At 51.0% G+C, this 26,659-nt stretch overlaps 1 protein-coding gene across 2 annotated transcripts in view; it reads left to right on the plus strand.

Moving 5' to 3' along the window:
• The window catches only part of SYN1 (synapsin I), a 731,549-nt gene that overhangs the window by 248,447 nt on the left and 456,443 nt on the right, over positions 1–26,659 (plus strand). For both annotated transcript variants that reach the window (XM_069647426.1, XM_069647427.1), the window contains exons 3-5: positions 9,292–9,349; positions 11,948–12,039; positions 14,644–14,800. In XM_069647426.1, the coding sequence (XP_069503527.1) occupies positions 9,292–9,349; positions 11,948–12,039; positions 14,644–14,800 (307 nt within the window). The remainder of the gene's footprint in view (positions 1–9,291; positions 9,350–11,947; positions 12,040–14,643; positions 14,801–26,659) is intronic.

Here is a 26,659-nt window from a genome sequence, read left to right on the forward strand (position 1 = left end):
ACTTCAGTGCACTCCACTGAAAGTTCCCTTAAACAGCAGGTGCATGTGTTTAGGGGTTTATATGGTGCGTGGGAGGTGGCGTGGCTATGTGGTTTGTGGGAAGCGGGGACATGCCAGCAGCGCACATAGTTCCACTACTTCTTTTGGCAAACTTCGACCACTGCACTGCCTTCAGTTGGCTCTCTCTCAACCCTCAGGCATCCAGTAGCTTTGCAAATTTACTGAAATAAGCCCCTCACTCATCTTCACTTGCTCGGACCGCCTGCCCCCCCATCCCAAGCTGCCACAAGGGAAAGAAAGAAGGTGCTTGCATTCAAGCGCTGATTTCTTGTTTCTGTGGCAGACATTTTTTTTTCTCCATTGGATTGTTTTACTTTCATGAGAGTTTTTCAAAAAATACTTTAGCACCAGTTTTTTTTTCTTCTCCTGGGTGGTAATGGAGAAATGAAACCGGGTGGTGGGCCGACATTTCCAGCGGTAGCCCGGCCAGTCCCCTGCCAAGTGCCCTTTCATTACTCGGGCCCTTAACTTGGTCGGCAGGCCTTGGCCATCAGGGTTGGACCACCCCTCAGGTTAATATTGACCACCTCTCAGGTTCCTATCGCCTAATTAGCACCTGCTTTAGGTGCAGCAGCCATTGAAGTCGCTTGGTGCACAACCAATATTGACAGGTGAAGAGAGCTGCACACACATTCACCACTCACTGGCGTTCACCTCACACCATATTACCACATGACAGTGAGAAATGTGCTTGCTTATGGAGTTCTTTTAAAAAGAAATAATCGCAAACATCCCTGATGCCATGTTTAATTTTCCTTAACTGCACGAACACTGAACATGGACTGCCAGCATACAGTGGAAGTGAGGGCGAAGTAAACATGGCATCAGGGAAGCCATTTTTAAAACCTGCATTAGCATGCACGTTCTTCTTGTTGGTGCCAATGACAATAATAACCTGGTCGGTAACCGCCCCGCCATGCCCACATAAAGCGCTCTCACCGTAGGCCATTAACTTGGGTGGAGGGCCATTAACAGCCAAGATGGCCTGCCTGAAAGATTACTATTGCCTCACAGGCAGTCTCTGTAAAATCCTCTGCTGTGTTGTGGGGCTGTGTGGGGTCTACATTTTAGGAATGTTCCCGGGGTCAGTTCTTAGTCCCCAGGTTGGTAATGTAAATTCTTGGTCTAGTTGTCTGTAGTGTCCGGATAGGGTAGTTGAACAGAGAGGACGGAAAGACATGTTAAAATGTGGTGTCGGTGAGCATGAGATGTTGGAAGGACAGAAATGGTTTGTTTTGGCTTTGGTGCGTTGGGGTCAGTGCTTAATTTGTGGGGGTGTTTTCCAGGGCTCAGCCCGGGTACTTATTTTTGAGCCCCGGGACTTATTGTCTCAGACTCACTTTAATTATGAAGTGGTGATAGTCAGTGCATCCGTCAGCCACAATGAGCAGGTGCAAGCTGTGGTGTAGCCCCAAATATGGCGACACTGTGGGGTGCCTCTATGGGTGGTGGCAGCAGTGGTGGGGAACTGCTCGCCCGCAGTGTCACAGGAGTGCTAGAAAACACTTTTTAAATTAATTAAGCACTGGTTGGGGTGAGCTGATATCGGAGGAAGTCTTCCCAGATGGGCCTCCATTGGTCGATGGTGGGCACCTAAATAGGTCTTATATGATAATGGGAAACTGTTAAGCTACCTGGTAGGTCCATTTTCTGTTTGGCTTGATACAAATTAAGCAGCTCAGTCCAAAAGCTGTACATGTAGTAATTAAAAGGTATTTTGCGAAATGGAACTGGCATGGCGGCAGTACTGCTGCAATGCACAGTGAGGCGAGCGAGAACATGCAGTCACTTCGATACTGTATAGTGAATAATATTTGTGCAACCTGGCTTCGGGGTAAACGTGTGACGGGCACATAGCATTTCCAAAAATAGTTTATTGCAACCAAAACTCGGATGGGCTGGGACCATTGCGACATTTGTCATTGCGAAAAACCCAACTCACCCTTTCAATCCTTCCTGGGTCATTAAAAGGGGTATCAGTGACACGGCTGTTAAGAAACAGCTGTCTTTCCAGGACTATTGTTCCCCGTATGCATTGTCAGGCACGCACCTTATGATCACACTGGCGCTAACTCGCCTGCACGCTCACAGGTGGGGCGCCAATGGGCCACTTTTGATGTCTACCTATTTTAAGGATATGTTTCAATGTCTTCATCATGGCCTTTAAACGCTAAAACTCAGGAAAAAAGGTTACAAACGTAACACCACCTGTGCTCTTTTGGTGGGTGCTATCTTCCTGTTGTTACCAGTCATTTGTTTCATTTTATTTTCATGTTTCTAGTGTGAACCTAGCCCTCGCTTTACCCCGGGAAGATGCCACCGTTGGGCTTAGCTGGAGGGCAGCAGGGCGCTTTACCCCGGGAAGATGCCACCGTTGGGTTTAGCTGGAGGGCAGCAGGGCGCTTTACCCCGGGAAGATGCCAGCGTTGGGCTTAGCTGGAGGGCAGCAGGGCGCTTTACCCCGGGAAGATGCCAGCGTTGGGCTTAGCTGGAGGGCAGAAGGGCGCTTTACCCCGGGAAGATGCCAGCGTTGGGCTTAGCTGGAGGGCAGCAGGGCGCTTTACCCCGGGAAGATGCCAACATTGGACTGAGCTGGAGGGCAGCAGGGCGCTTTACCCCGGGGAAGATGCCAGCATTGGGCTTAGCTGGAGGTCAGCAGGGCACTTTAACCCGGGAAGATGCCAGCGTTGGGCTTAGCTGGAGGGCAGCAGGGCGCTTTACCCCGGGAAGATGCCAGCATTGGGCTTAGCTAGAGGGCAGCAGGGCTCTTTACCCCGGGAAGATGCCAGCATTGGGTTTAGCTGGAGGGCAGCAGGGCACTTTATCCCGGGAAGATGCCAGCATTGGGCTTAGCTGGAGGGCAGCAGGGCGCTCTACCCCGAGAAGATGCCAGCGTTGGGCTTAGCTGGAGGGCAGCAGGATGCTGTTTTACCCCGGGAAGATGCCAGCATTGGGCTTAGCTGGAGGGCAGCAGGGTGATTTACCCCGGGAAGATGCCAGCGTTGGGCGTAGCTGGAGGGCAGCAGGGCGCTTTACCCCTGGAAGATGCCAGCGTTGGGCGTAGCTGGGGGGCAGCAGGGCGCTTTAACCTGGGAAGATGCCAGAATTGGGCTTAGCTGGAGGGCAGCAGGGCGCTTCACCCCAGGAAGATGCCAGCCTTGGGCTTAGCTAGAGGGCAGCAGGGCGCTTCACCCCAGGAAGATGCCAGCATTGGACTGAGCTGGAGGGCAGCAGGGCGCTTTACCCCGGAAGAGGCCAGCATTGGGCTTAGCTGGAGGGCAGCAGGGCGATTTACCCCGGGAGGATGCCAGCATTGGGCTTAGCTGGAGGGCAGCAGGGCACTTTACTCCAGGAAGATGCCAGCGTTGGGCGTAGCTGGAAGGCAGCAAGGCGCTTTACCCGGGAAGATGCCAGCATTGGGCTTAACTGGAGGGCAGCAGGGCACTTTAACCCGGGAAGATGCCAGCATTGGGCTTAGCTGGAGGGCAGCAGGGCGCTTCACCCCGGGAAGATGACGGCATTGGGCTTAGCTGGAGGGCAGCAGGGCGCTTCCCCAGGAACATGCCAGCATTGGACTGAGCTGGAGGGCAGCAGGGCGATTTACCCCGGGAAGATGCCAGCATTGGTCTTAGCTGGAGGGCAACAGGGCGCTTTACCCCGGGAAGATGCCAGCATTGGGCTTACCTGGAGGGCAGCAGGATGCTGCTTTACCCCGGAAAGATGCCAGCATTGGGCTTCGCTGGAGGGCAGCAGGGCGCTTTACCCCGGGAAGATGCCAGCATTGGGCTTAGCTGGAGGGCAGCAGGATGCTCTACCCCGAGAAGATGCCAGCGTTGGGCTTAGCTGGAGGGCAGCAGGACGCTGCTTTACCCCGGGAAGATGCCAGCATTGGGCTTAGCTGGAGGGCAGCAGGGTGATTTACCCCGGGAAGATGCCAGCGGTGGGCGCAGCTGGAGGGCAGCAGGGCGCTTTACCCCTGGAAGATGCCAGCGTTGGGCGTAGCTGGGGGGCAGCAGGGCGCTTTAACCCGGGAAGATGCCAGAATTGGGCTTAGCTGGAGGGCAGCAGGGCGCTTCACCCCAGGAAGATGCCAGCATTGGACTGAGATGGAGGGCAGCAGAGCACTTTAACACGTGAAGATGCCAGCGTTGGGCGTAGCTGGAGGGCAGCAGGGCGCTTTAGCCTGGGAAGATGCCAGCATTGGGCTTAGCTGGAGGGCAGCAGGGCGCTTCACCCCAGGAAGATGCCAGCATTGGACTGAGCTGGAGGGCAGCAGGGCGCTTTACCCCGGAAGAGGCCAGCATTGGGCTAAGCTGGAGGGCAGCAGGGAGATTTACCCCGGGAAGATGCCAGCATTGGGCTTTGCTGGAGGGCAGCAGGGCACTTTACTCCAGGAAGATGCCAGCGTTGGGCGTAGCTGGAAGGCAGCAAGGCGCTTTACCCGGGAAGATGCCAGCATTGGGCTTAGCTGGAGGGCAGCAGGGCGCTTCACCCCGGGGAAGATGACAGCATTGGGCTTAGCTGGATGGCAGCAGGGCGCTTCCCCAGGAAGTTGCCAGCATTGGACTGAGCTGGAGGGCAGCAGGGCGATTTACCCCGGGAAGATGCCAGCATTGGTCTTAGCTGGAGGGCAGCAGGATGCTGCTTTACCCTGGAAAGATGCCAGCATTGGGCTTCGCTGGAGGGCAGCAGGGCGCTTTACCCCGGGAAGATGCCAGCATTGGGTTTAGCTGGAGGGCAGCAGGATGCTGCTTTACCCCGGAAAGATGCCGCCACTCTTCTTAGCTGGAGGGCAGCAGGACGCTTTACCCCGGGAAGATGCCAGCATTGGGCTTAGCTGGAGGGCAGCAGGACGCTGCTTTACCCTGGGAAGATGCCAGCATTGGGCTTAGCTGGAGGGCAGCAGGTACCTGCTTTACCCCGGGAACATGCCAGCATTGGGCTTAGCTGGAGGGCAGCAGGACGCTGCTTTACCCCGGAAAGATGCCGCCATTGGTCTTAGCTGGAGGGCAGCAGGACGCTTTACTCCGGGAAGATGCCAGCATTGGGCTTAGCTGGAGGGCAGCAGGACGCTGCTTTACCCTGGGAAGATGCCAGCATTGGGCTTAGCTGGAGGGCAGCAGGATGCTGCTTTACCCCGGGAAGATGCCAGCATTGGGCTTAGCTGGAGGGCAGCAGGACGCTGCTTTACCCCGGGAAGATGCCAGCATTGGGCTTAGCTGGAGGGCAGCAGGTACCTGCTTTACCCCGGGAAGATGCCAGCATTGGGGGTAGCTTTTTATGCAGTAGCCCGGGACTGTTGGTGGAGGGAGGGAGGCCTTTTCCCTCTCCAGCAGCTGTTGTTGAAAGAGACACACTTTTAGTGTGTTGCAGAGCTAGAGGAGGATGGCGGCATTTTGAGCCTCTGGCAGGATTGAGTTCCAGATGGTCGGGGTGCGACAGGAGAATGACTTCTCTTTACGGGCTAGCTTATAATGCACTTCGTATCCATTAACAGCCTGCAGCAATAGCTAGTACAATGGTCCACTCATTTCATCCCGTTTGCCTCAGAGTGCCAGCAAATTAAATGGTTTGCTGCCCAAGCCAAAGTCAACTTCCACCACTACTCCAATCAGGTAAATAGCCAATATACAGCTGCCACCCCTGATGGCAGACAGTTTCTTCGCAAACAAATGCTCTCTACTATAGAAGATGAACTCCCCCTTTCAAAAGCTACTTCACGTAAATAACGCAACACCATTGCCTGCTGGAAGAGTGACTCTCCACTAACTAGATCACAATATTACTTTCCAGAAGAGGGACTCCCTTCTAAATAGATCACTGTGTTACTTTGCAAAAAAGGGACTATCCGCTATTGATCATAATGTTAATTTAATGTATTCATTAATAGATGAGGGTAGCCTATCTATTGCACTAGAAGATTTATGAGTTAGCCACGGAAATGCACATAGAAAACGTATACAGGTAGCCTTGTATTTCTTTAATAGACTTCTGATGGTAGCCATCTACAGAACTTAGAAATATACTGGGGCTCCAGTCTGTTGCACCTAGAAGGTACATAAGGACAGACTGTACATAGCACTTGACAATTTTTAAAGACAGTCAGCCTATTGCGCTTAGAAGATGTATTAGGATAGCCTGTCTATTTGCACTTCGCCTTAGCCTTGGTATTGCACCTAGAGGGCCCTGCCACTCAGTTGCTCCACCCACCTCCAGTTTTCACGCCTTCCAAACCTCTACTTAAGGACTCTAGGCCAGCTCCAAGCAGACAGCACTGAGTAGACTGCTGGTCACGTGACCAGGCCCTGCCACGCAGCTGGTCCGACCACCACATATTTAATCGATCCTCCTTAGAAGTCCTCATCACCAGAATTCTCAGCAAAGGACGGGCATAGACAAGGACCTCACCTGTTTGTGTCTGTTCCAGCCTGATAGGGTCAAGGGCCTGCCCCGCTATCCTGCATTTCACCACAAACTAATCGCTACTACTGCTATTCACCAAAAGACACCACCATGTGTCTCCTCCCTCTGCCATTGCCACTCACTGGAGTTGAAATGGCCAAATGCCCTGGGCAGCCACGTCAAGCTACACTAGCAAAACTCATCAACATTGCCTTTGCCCCCATCCAACACCCACAGACCACATGGACATGTCCTCTCATGTTGATCAACGCTCGCTCAACAGTCGCTCATGCTGCAGAGATCTCTGACCTCATCTCGTACAACAACCTTAATGCCATGTTCATGCTTTACTCCGTCCTCCGCACATGTTTTCGACGTCCTCCTACCCAAGGATACTGCAGCCAACATGCCGACCAGCCAGGAAGGGCAGGAGGCGAAGCGGTAATCATCCACAGGAGCGATTGGCCTTGCTCCATCATCCCCTCTCCCAGAACACGCTCATTTGAATCGCTTGCCTATTGGTTCCTTCTATTGCACAAGGAATCCATCACCTTCCACCTCATCCACAGATGGCCCTCTTTTTCAACATTCCGCTCAATCACCCCAGAGCTCCGGCTTCCTTTTTCTTTTGTTCTCATTGTTGCTTTCTCTTGACTGTCAGTATTTCCGGTGTTTACATTGCAACATGGTGTCTCGCCATTGGGTAGATGGCCAGCCTGCAAGGAAGGCCCAATGCTGGCCAGATATGACATTACAAATATGTTTATGTTTTATGGGAGGCTTATGGATTAGACGTTAAATGCATATTCCCCACACCTTAACAACACTTATGCATAGCTCTCAACACACACGCTTTCGGCGGGTGTCACCCGCCTTCTAAAGGGCTGACTCACCCGCCAAGCCTCCTGCACGCCCATTCATTTCAATGGGCATCTCACCCACCAAAAACAAAATCGGGTGATTTCACCCGCCTTTGCAACACAAATGGTTGAGAGCTATGCTTATGACTGGAAGTATTTCACTTTGTGTGCCACCTATGGCAGAGGAACCTTTTATGAATTCTCAGCAATCACAAAAAATGAGATTATTCTAAGGTAGTGCATACTATTACAAATGTCAAAGGATTGGAAGAAACTCATGTTTCCCATCCTCCAATGAGTCATCTAGCCGCTAGCCTCTATTGTTAAATTGGCTTCCACCCGCACTCGCTTGGCGGGGTAAGGTCATACCTGCCTAACCTCCAGAATTTTTCCGGAGACTAATTTTAAGCATTTCTCTGGGTCTCCCGAAAAGACCGTGGAATCTCAGCAGTTTCCGGGTCCCGCCATATTCTCCACCCGATTGGCTGCCTCCGGTAGCCAATCGGGTGGAGGTGTGGGCGGGACCCGGAAACGGCCAGTTTTAAATTTTTTTTCATTTGTGTCTACCTCGGCGCTGCCTGTGTTTATTTTCATTTTTCTTTCTTTTCCCAATGCGAGTATGCGTTCATTTTGCTTATTATAGCATTGGAATTCATTCATTCAATGAATGACACGGATTGAAAGCAGTATTCACAAGCGGTCGCCGTTCGCATACTCGCATTGGGAAAGGAAAGTAAAATTAAAATAAACAACCGTGTATGCCAATGAATCTATCTTGAGACAGTTTGAGACTGTTATCTGTCTGAAAGACACTAAACTAAAAGCCCTGCAGATACTCTCGCCATAATGTTCAGGGATTGGAATTTCATTCTGCCAGCACTTATACCTGAAGCCCCGGGCCTCCAAGAAGGCCACTATAAAGCGTTAGTCCAATGATATGTTCTCTACCCTCGCGTTGGGAGGCAAGGGAAAAATAATACTCAATGACACTTGATTCTTATTCAACAAAAGACGTCTTTATTTTAGGTCAGGTGGGCAGGTCTGTTTACGATAGAAATATTCCAGTCATATTACTTTACTCATGTGACTTCTGTTTCCCATTTTCCAAATAGGTAATCATTTCTGTGCTCGTTCCTGATATTGCTTGTCTTTGGACATTCACAATTATTGCATTCCACTGTAAAGGGCAAACTGCAAAAATGTTTCTAATGACAGCTACGGCAACTGAGTTTACCTTTTTGACAAGTGGGCGGGATGTTTGGACGGAGTCGTGTACAAATGGGCGGGGTCTTGTGTGGCTGTGGTCGCAGCATACATCTCAGGAATTTTGATTTTCAAATGTAGGCAGGTATGGGTAAGGTGGAGGCAGGTGGGCAGTTGGCTCAAGGCCTACGCTTGGCAGAAGCCCTCACATGGTACAGAATAAGGGTAGTCGTCTTTGTAATGGGAGTAGAGGACAGGGTGCAGTGATGGGGCCAGTCTCACTGTTCTGTCCAAGTGACCATGCACCCATTTTTCGACGCCATCTTGAGCTAGTCGGTAGAGAAGCCGTTGAGATTCTGAAGTTGCTGCAAAAGATGGCGATAGAAACTGCACCAAAGCAGGCGTTTCGCCGCCGGTGCACAGAATCTGATAGCGAACGACCGTTCTGCAGCGACATCTGGTTCACATATGTTAAACAAGTGTGCGTGTGCGCATTCATTATTAATCAGTCTTAACAGGCACGGAAGGAAGTCAGGTGACATAAAGCAAAGATCAATATGCATTATCTGCTGGGCCTGCGCCAGCCTTCTACTGCACCTGATTAAGGAGTTAGTCAAATGTGTCCTTCTGAGACCTTCGGAAGCACCATTGTAAACAAGACAGTCGCGCCTCAATGACGTATGACGTGCTGTTCTCTGTGCAGATTACATCATTCAGACCTATTTCGTCTGACTTTTTCTCTCTTTTTTTATTTCCTGTCTCTTAGGGCGAAACTTTTCAAGGGGAAGAAAATCCACGGAGAATATGACATCAAAGTGGAACAGGTGAGTGCTGTCTGGCCGGGGTCGTCCATTCACTGTGTGCGAAGAGTGGCACAGTGAGCCTCACTTTGACATTCGTGCAGAGCCTGCTAATGCAGGTTCGAATCCCGGCGGGGCCAAAATCAGCCTTTCATCCTTCCGAGGTCGATAAATGAGCACCACACACCGTGGGTAATAATAAGCAGCGCTCAGATACATGAGGGTTCGTAGCGCTATATAAATGCCAAATCATTATTATTATTATTATTATTATCAACCAGTAGATGTGCCCAAAAGAGACCGCAGCCAGCAATTTCCCAATCGACGCATTAATGACGCTCATAGAAGGCATTATCAGAAGGTAACTGTTTCCACTATCAGAAAATGACCTCTCCTTACCCCGCCCAGCTCAGGAACCTGAGAATGGCTGTCAGAACACTGGGAGTTATTTGCACCCCCAAAACCTTGCTCACCCAAAAAAATCCATGAATCCCAAAAAATTATTACACATTCAAATTTGTCAAAACTTTACTATATGAACGATCTCAGTCACTGAACAACAAAGATGGCAGCTACTGGACAGGATTAGAAGAGCCACTGACTGTGGAAACAAGGGTCTTGGGAGGATAGTTCAGGGGCAACGTGCTCTCCTTGGAAGGAAGACGACACGCAGCACCACAGGTTTGATCCTCGAGTGCCCGCTTAGAAACCTGTGGGTATTAAGCGCGCTATAAATAACCGATCATGGTTATAGGTGATAGGATCTAATACAAAAGGATCAAATGCCTTTTTTTCAACACCAAAAGGACTGAAAAAAAGGGTCTAATTTTTATTTTTAAAAAAAATTATAGGGGGATTACACCCTACCCCCGTTTTCTTTTAAAAAAAACTTTTTTTAGCATACTAAACTAAAAAATATATAAATAAATGAATAAAAAGCATTCAAACCTTTTTTTTTCTCGGTCCTTTTGGTTCAAATTAAAAAGGGCATTCGATCTTTTTTTTTAGATCCTTTGGCTGGACACCACCTATCATATCATATCATAAGCAGTTTCCGCTTTTGAGTGTGCATGGGAAAGGCATTTGCCTGGCCATAGGATGGCAACAGCTGGAAGCAGGACTTTTGTGCAAGGAACAGCTATAAATCCAATAGCTGAAAGCACTCTTGGTTAGGACATTTTTATTACACCAGTGCCACATTTGCATCTACAATTCAGGCATTAACTCTCAGCAGGCAGCTTATAAATAACACTCGCATGCCAAAGGTTGATGTTACTGGTTGGTAGAGCTACCTCAAAGAGATACTGTGGGGATGTGTTTTGGGTAGTAGGTGACAATAGCCATACACATTAGCATAGCCATGGGCAGTCTCTGCATGGGTAAATAGCCAAACAGCTCCTACAAGCTGTGTCCCTCGTTTAATGTCATCTCCCGCCTAGCTCTTCTCCAATGTAATAGTTTCAGCTTATAGGTAGCGCTTAAGCATCACATAATGGCCAAAACTAAACAAACCAGGAAAGGTGTACAGAAAGTCAGAAAAGTGTTGGGGTGGGAAGGAGTGTGGGTTCGAATGTGCACAAGGGTGGGAAGTAAGGGAGAACTGAGTGGGATCGGTCATCCATTTAAAGGGAAGGACAAAGGGAAAATTGTGCAGGGTGGGTGCAGGGGAAAATATTGGCAGTGGGAAAAAAGAGAACAATTAGGAAGGTGAGGGGTAAAAAACAGAGAAGAAAGAAAGGAGATAGAATGAATGGCAGGAAAAACATAATTTGGGCACAAAACATGCGAGCCAAAACCTTTAATTTTGCAGTTAATGTAAATACACTCTCTCAGGAAAGTGATTTGTTAGAAATGTTGTAGGGTTTGGGAAAATATGGCCCAGAAGTATGGAGCCAGATGAACAATGGGCTGTAATGATGCGAAAAACATTGTGGCTGAAAAGTAATATGCTATATATCATGAAAACCCACTTTGACTAAGCCTTACAGCGGTGCAGTGTAATTCTGTAGCGTGATAAGTGTCCCCCTGCAAATCAGAACTGCCACCAGCTATTTTTTGTACTGAGAAAATGTCTTCTCCAGTGAAAGTGCACTGCAAACATCTGCTGAATGGTTGCAACGCTTATGTAACCTGGAGCCTTATCAATCCCTGCCTGATCCACAAAAACCACTACAGCATAATATGAGGGTCATTACATGTTTAGTGGTATCCAGCCGGCAATTCCGGAGGGATACCAACAAGCCGTATTACCATTTCCTCTGCCTGATACCCCGGTATTACCAGGATACTACAAGTGGTGGAAATACCAGTTATTTCGGATTCCATGGAGTCCCATAGAACTTCATGGGGAGAATTGCTGGTATCTCCAGCACCGGTATTAGCGGCTGTTTAATGCCGGTGGGGGCCTGAGTTACCCCCAGCTCTTGGCTGGAGGTGAGTCATGTAACCCCTACGGGAAAACTTGTAGTTTGCTGGTCCGGAAAAGTGCCAATGAACTAAACGTTATTAGCAGAAAATGTGTTCAGAACCGACAAACTTATAATGAGGCCCAATGTTCCCTCCAACGGGAAGCCATGCCGGGATCCTTTTCACTCACTTTTCCCTGTCGCTTTTCCTTTCCAGGTGGAGTTTTCAGATGTCAACCTGGTCGCCCACGCCAATGGGAACTTCTCAGTGGATATGGAGGTGATGAGGAATGGGGTGAAGGCAGTGAGGTAAGTATGTTAAGGAGTGAGTTTATCTTGGGGGGACCGGGGACTGGTTGGCATGCCCCAGCAAAGTATCGAAAAATAATTGATAGCGACTATCGCCAAGTGGGCTGCACAATTCCGATCTTCCGTGGCGCGGTTTTTGCCAATTTCACCTCTTGTCCGTGAGGTAGGTCTAAGGGGTTGTTCATTGTAGGAAGGCCACACGCGCGCCTACAAACACTTGTGTACAGGCGCGTTATAAATGACTTATCACATCATATTATATCACACTGTCCTTATAATGAACATTCAATAGCCACTTGGCTGGTATGGTCTATGTTCTGGTGCTTCATGCCTCGCATATCCAGCCGCTTCTGTGCACTGTTGCCAAATGATGGAGATGCTGTCGTGGGGGATGTCAGGATTTGACAAGATGCGTTTCCTATTGAGCAGATGCCCATGGAAAGCACACGAAATTAATGATTCCTCTCCAATATAAACAAATGAAAAAGTGGGTCGCCAAATTTGTATACAATGAGCTGTAAACATAATTTGTACAGTTCACATAATTTTTTGTTTTGCAAGACTTGTTATGAGCAGGACTCTAAAGGGTTAATTTTAACAAGGACAATAAGTGCACACGTGACGCACGACCATCTGCTATTACCATATTGACGTACTGGCAAGGCTTCGCGTTTGTGTGCACTGTATGTGTTTGCCCACCAGTAAGATAAACCTGAAGTTATACTTTTACATTTTTTACAGCAACAACAAAAAATAGATAGACAAGTGACAGGCGCAGAGGAAATGAAACCAACAAAACAACTTGTGTGTTGATTGCCCTCGGTCTTGCTGAGTCATTACCACCTAGCACGGGGGTGCGGGGGGGATGTGGGCAAGCTGGAAGGGGTAGCCTTTGGTGTAGTTGAGGCCTGTGCACATCCAGGAAGGCTAGACCCACACTATTTTGGGGGAAAGTCTGTCCACTCCTGCACTCTGTGTACCTCCTCATTGGCTGACTTACTGAACATGATCAAGTCAGGAAGGTTAAGTTCCGGAACAGGGACACCCATGTCTTGAGGAGGAGTTGTTTTTTTAGAAGTTGAAGGTTCTAATCCCGGCTTCATCATGTGACCAACAAGTTTTGCTTTTAGGCACCCCTGTTTCGCTCCCGGTGACTGGGTTGCCTTAAAGGCAGTGCTTAGTAACAGGCTGAAAAACTTGCAGGAGAGCTGTATTAAATATCCATCACACGCCGGGCATTATCTGCCCCTTGTGTGTAGACTAGAGGCGGTTAGCATGCCATGCCCTAAGTGGGAGACAGCTCAGCGCTGTTCTTCTGATTGCCACCACACTTTGCCCACATCGGAACTGTCAGCCATTCCAGATCTGGAAGTTGGGCCACTTCAATCCAGTTGACCATTTAACAAATAAATGCGTATTGGATGCCTTCATTGGTCTATTTTGATTGTATGTTTCCACTGCAACCAATGGGAATAGGCAGAGGTGGACTGGGAACCAATAGAGGCCCTGGAAATAATGTTCAAAGTGGCATCATATCAGCAAGCCCGACCCTTTACTTATGAGAACATTTGGAAATGAAATAGGTTATCACATAAGAGACCCAAGGTGTAGAGGCCTACCGGGGAAATCTCCAGAGTTCCCTATAGGCCAGCCCACCCCTGGGAAGAGGTGCACCTGGCCCAGAACACACCACATGCGGCCAAGGGCCTTATCCAACATCCCCTCCCCCCCCAGCTCTGCCAACAGTTCCAAGAACCCCACAAGGCGAGGGCCTTTACACAACCTCTCTGCGCGGTCATCGGTGCTGGAAATGGGGGTGCTGCAGAAACCCATGCAGATGGCTTCAGTCTCCGTTCTCCGAGGGCTTCAGTCATTGTAGCATTACCTCAATATGCACCCGGTCCCCTTCAGACAGAGATAGCCTGCAAACAGAGGCACTTAATCTGCACCTGCTGTACATGACAAGTGAAAAGACGGGGTCATTTTCAGAGGCCAAGAGTAGTAAAGCAAGCGGTAAAATCAAGGCCTAAAGCAGTGTGTGCATTGTTTTACGGCTACAGGTCCTTTTCAAAATGTTTTGCAGGCAGAATGGGAGACCGGAAGAGGAATCAGTTTCCTCCACGTCCTTCCCGCTCGACCTGCAACCTATTCATTGTACGCCTGCATGAGATTTGAATGCAGGTGGAAATCGAATGGATTCCTTGGGAATCCGCCTGAATTTAGCGCTGATAAAAGCAGTCGGATTCCTTGGAATTCACTGCAAAAGCCGTCTGCAAAGCATTCCTGATAGGTAGTATGTGCATCTTTTATAAAAAAAAAAACAATAGTTTTTTACTTTTTACTGTTGTGGTCAATTTTTTTCTCAAAAGTCAAACTTTGCATGCATGGTATGCAACAGCATTCTTAACCTGCACAGTGAAAAAACAATCAAACTACAGGCCTGGGCATGATGCCCCCAACAATGAATACCTTATCATGCACCTCATGTCACCTTAGTGAAGCATGTGCGCCCATGGTAGGGTCTGCATGTGGTATTGGTGAACATTTCTTTAATATGGAGTTGGAGCTCCCACAATACTTGCCTTTTCCTCTTGTTTTTTTTAGATCTCTGAAGCCGGATTTTGTCATGATCCGCCAGCACGCCTTCAGCATGGCCAAGAATGGAGACTACCGCAACATCGTGATTGGGCTGCAATATGCCGGCATTCCCAGTGTCAACTCCCTGCACTCGGTCTACAACTTCTGCGACAAGCCCTGGGTGGTAAGTGAAAACACAGCGGAAAGTAGAGGGACGGGTGGGGCTGGCAGCCATCAAAGAACCAAGGACCTTGTAGAGCTTTGTGCAAAGGTGTGAGGTTTGCAAATACACAGATAGTCAGATAGGGCCTCATTCCGAGGTCAGCGGTTACCCGCTGGTGCGACCGGCAGGTTGTTACCGACCTTGTAACACCGTTTCCGGCACCTAGCTTCCTGGTGCCTTTGGGACATTACAAGTCCCGGCAGACCGGTAAGCTAGGTGCCGGGTGTGATGCTGGAAATGTATCAGAGGGACAGGGCCTCTGAATCCTTGTCCTCTTCTGCCTTTTATCGTGTGTTCTGTTATGTTTTCTGCCCAGGAATCCATTTGGGACTCCTGGCAGTGCAGCTCTCTCTTTTGGTTTGGTGAACAGACCCCTGGGATACCCTTATGGCACCCATGGGTGGGGGGGTACAACCCTGTGCCCCTAGTGTATGTTTTTGGGCACCTGTGGGTGGCCCACAGAGCAGGGTATGGGCTGGTGGCAGCTCCATGCTGAATTGGACAGGTGCTCTGGGTGTCCTCCATTTTGGGATACCCAGGCCCTGCCATTGGGATCAGTTGATTCCTGATAGAAACAAGATGGCCCCTGTGGCCTCTTGCTTTCTATTGCCTGTTGTCTTGTTTTCCCAAAGTCCTGGGATGCCCTGACTCTGTCCCTTCCCCCTGACTGGCTGTTGGGTGGAAGTTCCATATATGGTGTTGTTGTGAAGGCCCAGCTAGACTGACTGGAGCCTTCCCAGTGACTGTATGTTGGGGGTACCTCCTGTGGGTGGGACCTGGGTGAATGGAGTGTGTGACCAATATACACTCCTTGTTGTGGTTGTCTGGTTTCTGGCATGAGAGACAAAGACTGAGACAGCCCTGCCCGAAACTGGCCTGAATGCAGTGTGTAGTGTTGAATGGCTGGGTACTTGTCCCAATCCACATTCCTTGTTGTGAGTGTCTGAAAGGGAGGAGTGTGGCCTGAATGCACTGTGTGCCTGATTGGCTGACTGACTGCATGAATGCCCTTCTGTGTGATTGGCTGCTGTGTGTGTGCCAGCAGTGTGGATGAGAGACAGAATAGTATATCTGGGGACCTCTCACCACTGGAAATTGTTCAGAAGCATTCAGAAGCTGAGTCTCCACTCAAGAGTAACTGGATTTGCTGATCCTCGACGTCCAGCTGGAAGAAGAAGACTTGCTGTGGCATTTGCTTCGACGGAACTGAAGGTTGTCGAAATCGTCGAGGACTGACCCGAGAGAGGACCTGGTAAGGCGCCCTCTTCCCGTGCTCCGAGGGACCATCGAGCACCGCTGAATCTTCGCCGAAGCGCCCTGGAAGTCAGACCCTCGAAAGGCTGCCGACCCGAGACGGGACCGCCGAGGAGATCGAAGTGAAGCACCCGGACATCGACGCTGTCGAAGTCCATTGCCGTCGACCAGGGTTCGCAGGTCTGTGTAACCGCTGGAGGCCCGTCGAAGTTGTGTTGCCCAGCCGTGGGAACCACTTGACGCCGTGCCGCCGACGATCGGAGCCGTCCGCTCCATTGCCTAAGAACATTCAATCGAAGGACTCTCTCGACCGCATCGTCGACCGCTTATCCTGCCGGAGAAAGTCGAGGACGACCAACGCGCCGAGGAGAAACCTGCCGGTGGGTTTCCCGCCACCCGACGACCCCAAAGACTCGGACGACTCGACGCCCTTGCTGGGCTCCCGTCTCTACAATCTTTGCGGTCCAGAACTATTGTCATCGAGGTGCCCCGCACACCTCCGCCTTGCAGGACGCCGACGCCCCGACGCCGACGAGCACCGCTCGGACGGAGCTGCCGCCTCTTCGACAACGTTCGGCCTCGTTCGTCGACGGACGTTCGACGCCCCGTGCCTCCCGCCTGAAAAGGAAGGCATTCAAGAAGGGCCGTCGATTCCCCGTCGCCGAACAGCGAGTCCCTCGACGCTTGTCGACGCCTTTTCGAGGAACTCGACTCCACCAGGTACATTGGGGGGGTAAAAACATTATAGGAGAAAAATAGACTATTGAACAATATCTGGACTGGGCTGGGGTTATATCTCTTTATTTTGCAGGTTGCCCAGGTGGGGGGATCTCCACACAGAACTGTGTCCAGTAGCAAGGGCCAGTATTCTGCCTATTGTTTCAACCCTCTGTTATCTCTCCTCTCTCTATTGCTGGTTTCCTTCTTATTGATCTGTGTGCCATTTCTACAGTATTGTGAATGCACTTTAATGAGGTCTAATATTAGTGGTACCACTTTAGAATTGTAGATATTTACCATTGCTGATTTTCCTGAGCACAAAGTGCGTTATTGTGATAAGTGTACATAACCCTTGAATATTAATTATATAAAGACTGTGTTTTCAGTAATACAGTGTGTGGACATTCCTTTGTGGGGGCTTGGGGATACACTGTACTTAAGAACCAGCCTGCATCACCTCCTGAGAAGCTAGGCCTTGATTGCTCGTCCATCGCTACCGTATTAGAGAATCTTGGCTGGGGTCCTCTGTGCCTCCCCTCTACCATATAGAGAGCAGAAGTACAGACCCCCCCACCGGTCTTCTTTACAAAGCTGGTGGCAGCGGTGGGATGCTTATGGTTTTAAGACTCAGTGTATAACCGTGCCACTTACAAAATATCCGCACTTTTATTAGATTAAGGTTTGGGTGTGTACCAAATAACTGCATTACAAGCAATGGAGGCCATTGCAAATGGTAAATTGACTCGGATGAGCTTAGAGGCTCTCCAGAGTGCTTGTGAAGCCAGGGAGTTAGACTTTGTGGATAAGTCTAGGGCTGAGCTGATAGCTGCCCTGGTGGATTACCAGACTGATGGTGAAACTCTTGAGGAAGGGGGGGATGCAACCAGTGAGGACTCTGCCCCTGGGGTTGTCGCTGAATCTGTTTCTGGGAATGCCACCATTCCTGCTGCCTCTGTTCCAAACCCCAGCAATTCCATGGAACTTGAGTTATTGAGGATGAAGTTAGCCTTTGAATATCGCAAGTTGGAAATAGAAGCTGAGCTTAAGAAAGAGGAGCTGGCACAGCAAGTGGAACTCAAGAATAGGGATCTTGAACTCAGAAATAAGGACCTTGAACTCAAAAGCCAGGACACTGAATGTCAGAGAATCCAGCTAGAGAAAGCCAGAGTGGAGACTTCAGCTAGATCCAGTGAGAGTGTCAGGTCCCCAGCCACCAAGTTTATGAAAGATTTGGTTGGTGTGTTTGTGGAGGGTTCAGATATCCTCCAATGGATTGAAGCGTTTGAAATGGCTTGTGCAATTCATGATGTAGATAAAAGAGATTGGGCTAAGTGTTTGTTAAGCAGAGTGCCTCAAACTGGATATGACTGTATTCTGAAGCTGAGTGTGGAAGAAAGGGGTCAGTATGAGTGTATGAAGTCTGCTTTGATTGCCAAGTTTGGCAAGACACCTGCCCAATACCTTAAAAGGTTCAGGGAATTTAAGAAAAGAGAGAATGTGTCTTGGGTTGACTGGGTGAGTACTGCGCACATGAACATGATGGGGTGGATTGATGGATACAAGGTGAAAACTTTTGTTGAGTTGTCCCACCTCTTGTTTTTTGAGCATTTTTCTGAAGCCTGTTCACCAGAGCTGCGTCAGTATGTGGCTGACCAGAACATTTTGGACCCCTTTAAGCTGGCTAGGTTGGCTGACAAGTGGGTCTCCCACCGGGTGTCCCCTAAGGACTCCAGTGGGAAGGACAAGGACAAAGAAAAGGGGGCCTCTCAGAAAGCTGAGGAGTCCCAAAAGCAGTCACAGTCGGGTAAACCAAAACCTTCCTCTCCTAAGACCCAAAAATCTAGTGGGGATAAGTCCTCTGTGGGTGGGAATAAGAGTAGTGGTCCACCTGCTGCAAAGCAGGCTCCCAGTGGTTCCAGTACCGTACCCCGCACTCCTGGCACTTGTTGGGATTGTGGGGCTCTGGATCACAAAAGGGGTGACCCCAAGTGTAAAGGTAAGGCACTTGGAGTACAGGCTGTCAGCCTGACCTACCCTTACCCCGTGTCTGAGGTGGAGGCCACTGTCCTCCCCTCCTCTACAGGAATCACATTTGGTGCTCCAGTAGAGATTTCCTTAGTGTCCCTTGGGGCCTGGGACCAGTACGCAGAAGTACTGGCGACTATCCCGCAGAACACCCGTAGGTTTTTGAGAAGTGTCCTCTTGAATGGCCAGCCTTCTACTGGTTTGAGAGACACTGGGGCAAGCATGACAGTGGTGGACAGGACCCTGCTCAAGCCAGAGGACTATGTAGGTGCTCCTCTGAGAACCACCAGGTTAGCTGGTGGGCCTCCCAAATTATCGCCTGTAACCCTAGTCACACTCATGATTGGAGACAAGACAGCAAAGCTTCCTGTCCTGGTTCAGGACAATGTCCCTGCTAACATTCTGTTAGGAAACGATCTAGTAGAGTTGGGGTTGATCTCGGATGGTCTTCCCATGACTGCTGCTGCAGTCACTAGGTCACAGGTGACACCGGGTCTGGCTGTGAGTCAGGTATCCGAGCCAAAGGCGAGGCCTAAGGCAAGAAGAAGGAAGACCAAGAAGGCCACCTCTGTGGAGGGAACACCTTCTCTTCCTGCTGTTCCGACAGCACCCAATGGGATCCATGCTCCGGACGGGCTGGGTCCAGCGGAAAACCCAAACTCAACTCCTGTGGGAGAAGAGACAGAAGACTCTCCTGTGGGAGAGGTTCTCAACCCGGAGGATCATCCCGACCTTCAATGCTTGTTAGCTGAAGGGGGACCCTCCCGGGCAGACTTCTGTAAGGGACAGAGAGAGTGCCACTCTCTCGAGGGCCTGAGGAAACAGGCCCTGTCCCAGGCACAAGGTGAAGTGCCTAGGACATTCAAGATTTATTGGGAGGGTGAGCTCCTTGTTAGTGAGCCCACTAAGCCCGAACCTGGTGCCCGCAAGAGGTTGGTGGTACCCCAGGTTTACAGGCCCTTCCTACTGCAGTTGGCGCATGAGGTGCCCTTGGCTGGTCATCTTGGGACCAAGAAGACTAAGCAGAGGCTCTCTGCCCATTTCTACTGGCCACGGATGGGAGTAGAGGTGGAGTCCCACTGCAGGACCTGCCCAACTTGTCAGTTGTCTGGCAAGACTGGAGGCAGGGTCATTGCCCCACTGCAGCCATTACCAGTGGTTGGCACCCCATTTGAGAGGGTGGGCATCGACATCGTCGGTCCCCTTGACCCTCCCACTTCAGGTGGACATCGGTTCATCCTGGTCTTGGTAGATCATGCCACCAGGTACCCTGAGGCAATACCCCTTCGGACTGTTACTGCCAAGGTGGTTGCCAGGGCTCTCCTGGGCATTTTCACCCGTGTTGGATTCCCCAAGGAGGTTGTCTCTGACCGAGGATCCAACTTCATGTCTAGTTACATGAAAACCATGTGGAAAGAGTGCGGGGTAACCTACAAGTTCTCCACCTCTTACCACCCCCAGACCAATGGTCTGGTTGAGAGATTTAACAAAACTCTCAAGGGCATGCTAGGTGCTTTGGAAGAGCCCCTAAGGAGGAAATGGGATCTCCTCCTGCCATGCCTGCTGTTTGCTTACAGAGAGGTACCTCAAGAGGGTGTTGGTTTCAGCCCCTTTGAGTTACTCTTTGGACATCCCGTGAGGGGGCCCCTCGCCTTGATCCGAGAAGGCTTGGAAGCCACCCCTCCAGGTCCCGCCAAGCAAGTGGGGGACTATGTGTTAGGCCTCAGGCGGAGGATGACACAAATGATGGGTCAGGCAACAGCAAATCTCAAGGCCAGCCAGGAATTGAATAAGTACTGGCATGACCTGAAAGCTTCGCAAGTGGATTGGACTCCGGGACAGGAAATCCTTGTGATGGAGCCTACCAAGCCTAGAGCTTTGGCAGACAAGTGGACTGGACCCTTCAGGATCATCTCCAAGATGGGCGAAGTCAATTATCTGGTGGACATGGGAGCCTCTGGGGTAGCCCCCCAGGTATTCCATGTCAACAGGCTCAAGCCTTTCCACAGGCGAGCAGAAGTCTCATGTCTCTTGCTAGCTTCAGGGCAAGAAGAGGATGAGAGTGAGCCCCTTCCTGATTTGCTGCATAGCAACCCTCAGGATGGCTCAGTGGAGGGAGTACAACTCTCTCCCGATTTGACAACAGAGCAGCAGAGGGCCTGCCGGGCTTTGCTCCAGCAGTATGCCCCTCTGTTTTCACTGACACCGGGCCTTACACCGTGGTGTAAGCACGAAATTGACACTGGTGACAGTGTGCCTGTCAAAAGCAGGAGCTATCGTATGTCAGATACCGTCAAAAACCACATCCAGGCTGAGGTCGCCAAGATGTTGGATCTGGGTGTTATTGAACCCTCCACCAGTCCCTGGTCCAGTCCAGTGGTCCTTGTCCCCAAGGCAAGTTCCCCGGCGGGTACCAAGGATTGGAGGTTCTGTGTGGACTACCGAGGAGTCAATGCCGTCACCAAAACTGACGCGCACCCATTGCCCAGGGCTGATGAGCTCGTGGACACTATAGGTGCTGCCAAATTTGTGAGCACCTTTGACCTTACCTCAGGCTATTGGCAAATAGCTCTGACGGACCATGCCAAGGAAAAGACGGCATTCTCCACACCTGAGGGACTCTACCAGTTTAGGGTCATGCCCTTTGGGTTGAAGAATGCCCCTGCCACCTTCCAGAGATTGGTCAACCATGCGCTCAGTGGGCTGGAAGCCTTTTGTGTGGCTTACTTAGACGACATTGCCGTCTACAGTTCCACCTGGGAAGAGCATTTGACACATCTGGATAAGGTGTTGCAGGCCTTGAAAAGGGCTAACCTCACTATCAAGGCCACCAAGTGCCAGATAGCTCAGGGGAAAGTTACCTATCTTGGTCATGAGGTAGGAGGGGGTCAAATCCAACCTCTCTCCAGTAAAGTACAGGACGTACAGAACTGGGAGACTCCCACTACTCAAACCCAGGTGAGAGCCTTTTTGGGCCTCACTGGGTACTATCGCAATTTCATGGCAGACTATGGAACCATAGCTGCACCCCTGACAGCTCTAACTTCACCCAAACAGCCTAGGAAGGTTAATTGGACTGAAGACTGTCAGAGGGCCTTTGATGGCTTGAAAGAAAGTCTGTGTAGGGCACCTGTGTTGAGTGCGCCTGACTACAGCCGACCCTTTATCGTCCAGACGGATGCCTGCGACACCGGAATTGGAGCTGTCTTGTCCCAGTTAGATGACAAAGGGAGAGAACATCCTATCATATTCATCAGTAGACAACTCAAGGGTAGAGAACTTAGGTGGGCTACTGTTGAAAAGGAATGTTTTAGTATAGTTTGGAGCCTTAGGCGTTTTAGGCCCTACCTTACGGGGTCCACCTTCAAGGTCCAAACAGATCATAAGCCCCTGAAGTGGCTTATGCAGATGAAGGGTGAGAATCCGAAATTGCTCAGGTGGTCGATTAGCCTACAAGGGCTAGACTTCACCATAGAGCACAGACCAGGGAAGAGTCACGATAATGCAGATGGCCTTTCCAGAAGGTATGTTGACCGTCTGGATGAGGGTGTCTATCCCGTGGGAGATTAGGCACCCTCCACCTCAGTCTGGGGGGGGCGACTGTGATGCTGGAAATGTATCAGAGGGACAGGGCCTCTGAATCCTTGTCCTCTTCTGCCTTTTATCGTGTGTTCTGTTATGTTTTCTGCCCAGGAATCCATTTGGGACTCCTGGCAGTGCAGCTCTCTCTTTTGGTTTGGTGAACAGACCCCTGGGATACCCTTATGGCACCCATGGGTGGGGGGGTACAACCCTGTGCCCCTAGTGTATGTTTTTGGGCACCTGTGGGTGGCCCACAGAGCAGGGTATGGGCTGGTGGCAGCTCCATGCTGAATTGGACAGGTGCTCTGGGTGTCCTCCATTTTGGGATACCCAGGCCCTGCCATTGGGATCAGTTGATTCCTGATAGAAACAAGATGGCCCCTGTGGCCTCTTGCTTTCTATTGCCTGTTGTCTTGTTTTCCCAAAGTCCTGGGATGCCCTGACTCTGTCCCTTCCCCCTGACTGGCTGTTGGGTGGAAGTTCCATATATGGTGTTGTTGTGAAGGCCCAGCTAGACTGACTGGAGCCTTCCCAGTGACTGTATGTTGGGGGTACCTCCTGTGGGTGGGACCTGGGTGAATGGAGTGTGTGACCAATATACACTCCTTGTTGTGGTTGTCTGGTTTCTGGCATGAGAGACAAAGACTGAGACAGCCCTGCCCGAAACTGGCCTGAATGCAGTGTGTAGTGTTGAATGGCTGGGTACTTGTCCCAATCCACATTCCTTGTTGTGAGTGTCTGAAAGGGAGGAGTGTGGCCTGAATGCACTGTGTGCCTGATTGGCTGACTGACTGCATGAATGCCCTTCTGTGTGATTGGCTGCTGTGTGTGTGCCAGCAGTGTGGATGAGAGACAGAATAGTATATCTGGGGACCTCTCACCACTGGAAATTGTTCAGAAGCATTCAGAAGCTGAGTCTCCACTCAAGAGTAACTGGATTTGCTGATCCTCGACGTCCAGCTGGAAGAAGAAGACTTGCTGTGGCATTTGCTTCGACGGAACTGAAGGTTGTCGAAATCGTCGAGGACTGACCCGAGAGAGGACCTGGTAAGGCGCCCTCTTCCCGTGCTCCGAGGGACCATCGAGCACCGCTGAATCTTCGCCGAAGCGCCCTGGAAGTCAGACCCTCGAAAGGCTGCCGACCCGAGACGGGACCGCCGAGGAGATCGAAGTGAAGCACCCGGACATCGACGCTGTCGAAGTCCATTGCCGTCGACCAGGGTTCGCAGGTCTGTGTAACCGCTGGAGGCCCGTCGAAGTTGTGTTGCCCAGCCGTGGGAACCACTTGACGCCGTGCCGCCGACGATCGGAGCCGTCCGCTCCATTGCCTAAGAACATTCAATCGAAGGACTCTCTCGACCGCATCGTCGACCGCTTATCCTGCCGGAGAAAGTCGAGGACGACCAACGCGCCGAGGAGAAACCTGCCGGTGGGTTTCCCGCCACCCGACGACCCCAAAGACTCGGACGACTCGACGCCCTTGCTGGGCTCCCGTCTCTACAATCTTTGCGGTCCAGAACTATTGTCATCGAGGTGCCCCGCACACCTCCGCCTTGCAGGACGCCGACGCCCCGACGCCGACGAGCACCGCTCGGACGGAGCTGCCGCCTCTTCGACAACGTTCGGCCTCGTTCGTCGACGGACGTTCGACGCCCCGTGCCTCCCGCCTGAAAAGGAAGGCATTCAAGAAGGGCCGTCGATTCCCCGTCGCCGAACAGCGAGTCCCTCGACGCTTGTCGACGCCTTTTCGAGGAACTCGACTCCACCAGGTACATTGGGGGGGTAAAAACATTATAGGAGAAAAATAGACTATTGAACAATATCTGGACTGGGCTGGGGTTATATCTCTTTATTTTGCAGGTTGCCCAGGTGGGGGGATCTCCACACAGAACTGTGTCCAGTAGCAAGGGCCAGTATTCTGCCTATTGTTTCAACCCTCTGTTATCTCTCCTCTCTCTATTGCTGGTTTCCTTCTTATTGATCTGTGTGCCATTTCTACAGTATTGTGAATGCACTTTAATGAGGTCTAATATTAGTGGTACCACTTTAGAATTGTAGATATTTACCATTGCTGATTTTCCTGAGCACAAAGTGCGTTATTGTGATAAGTGTACATAACCCTTGAATATTAATTATATAAAGACTGTGTTTTCAGTAATACAGTGTGTGGACATTCCTTTGTGGGGGCTTGGGGATACACTGTACTTAAGAACCAGCCTGCATCACCTCCTGAGAAGCTAGGCCTTGATTGCTCGTCCATCGCTACCGTATTAGAGAATCTTGGCTGGGGTCCTCTGTGCCTCCCCTCTACCATATAGAGAGCAGAAGTACAGACCCCCCCACCGGTCTTCTTTACACCGGGTACCATCACTAAGGGTGTCAGTGCTTCCGTGATGAGTCTGCCTTCTGGGGCCCATGCTCCCGGCAGGGTCAGACCTGTCGATTGCAGCATGCCCGGCAGGCAGACTCAGTGTGGTGGTCCAGAAACAAGGGTGCCGGTTAGTTTTCCGGCAACCTTGATTCCGGACCGCCAAACACATAATGAGGCCCTCTGGCCATCAAGGTTCTAATGGGGGAGACTGCACCCACCTGTAAATTATTCAATGCCCCTCTTCTCAAGACAATGGATTACATTGAACCCGGGGCTGCAATCTCAGCCTCAGTGCAGAGCGTTAATGGTGGGCTCAGCAGGGAGGCAGTACCGGTCAGCGGAAGAAAGAACACTGACACTTCTTTTTTGGATATATATGGCCACATTTAATTATTAACATCACTAAAGAATCCACACACCAAAGTATAAACGTGACCATAAAAAAGAAAACTGCATAATCATATATACACATTTACATTCTTTCCTCCTTGTGACAGGTGGTCCAGGTGGAACTGCTAACTCCCGCCCCATGGGCGTGGTACAGCCTTGAGGTCCCCCCTACGTTGTTGTGGATGTCCCTGCCATATACTATACTGGGGGGGATCCCAAGAGGCACCCTTCTGTTGTCTGACACCTTCTGCCTCCTGGCCCCACCCCGCCCTATTTTGGCCTCCTCCCCATCGGACCCCCGCTGTGCCAAAGCCTCCCGGTGAGAGGCAGACCGTGGTCTCACCACTGTACCTAACCGGCATCAGGGTTCCCCCAGGAAGGGCAAATCAATGACCACATGGTCCACCCCCACCTGCCAAAACTCCCAGCTGACTCTTGTCCTACAGGGAGGGTGAGATGGAAACTGGATGTTGGGTGTGGCAGCGGTTCCCTCGGCAGCGGGAGGCAGATGAGGTCCAGCGGGTCCGGAGGATCTTCGTTGGCGTCGGCAGGTTCGTGGTGCAGGAGTGGAAGAGCTGCTGCTCTGTCTCACCCCACAGACCCCATTTTAACATTGCCTTTTGGTGCCGTAGCCGATGCCCGGCTGCTTTCTCATTGTCCTGGCTGGGGGTGTCTCCCCCCCCAGCCAGTTCCTGGCAGCTGCACACTGCAGCCACCAGTTTCTCCCGCCCCGGCAGCACCTCCCGCCCCGCCCACCCTGTGGCCCCTCCACTGGGGGAAGGGACCCACCTCCAAGGGATCTCTTTGTTCTTAGTTTATTTGCAAGTTTTTGACCATGAGAAATCTCGAAGCACAGCTTTGAAAGTCAAAGGTGGGGAAAGTGGGAGGTTGAGGTAGGGAGAAAACGATCAAGGAAGAAAGGGTGAAGAGCCTACAAGCGGGTCTATACTCCTATCTAACCGGGCAAGTGACAACATCCTATATAACACCACTGTTACATTGTAAGTGGTGAATGTCGTACTCTGTAAAAAGAGTCGTATAAGGGGGCGTGGCCGACCAGGGAAGCATGGAGACCCTTCCTCTGTGAGCTCCGAAGCCCCGGCCTCGTGGGCGCTCCCCCGGCCCATGTTATGCCCTAAATGTACCCGTTCCGTTTGTGCCACATCCCCCAGGCCTGTTTTGATGCAGTTATGAGGCCCGGAATCTCCCCTTTGAGTGTATGTGGAGAAGAGGAGGGTGAGGGGCCGCCGCACTCAAAATAGTGCCTGTCAGCGAGGTGCTTAAGCGTGGTGCGCCCGATTAACTCCAGGACCACTTGCTGATCGAGCTAGCAGGTGGAGGGCCATTGGAGTTGTCCCTAAGTACTTCCTGGGAACTGCGGGCGAGTGGGAGCAGGCAATGTCCTGGACCAGTAGCATAGCATAGTGGTGTCTGCCAGTCTGCCCACAGTGTGGGCCGGCGGTGGAGGAGGAAGGAGC

The sequence above is a fragment of the Ambystoma mexicanum genome, chromosome 2q, assembly GCF_040938575.1.
Source record: "Ambystoma mexicanum isolate Mex_15411 chromosome 2q, UKY_AmexF1_1, whole genome shotgun sequence".
Lineage (NCBI taxonomy): Eukaryota > Metazoa > Chordata > Amphibia > Caudata > Ambystomatidae > Ambystoma > Ambystoma mexicanum.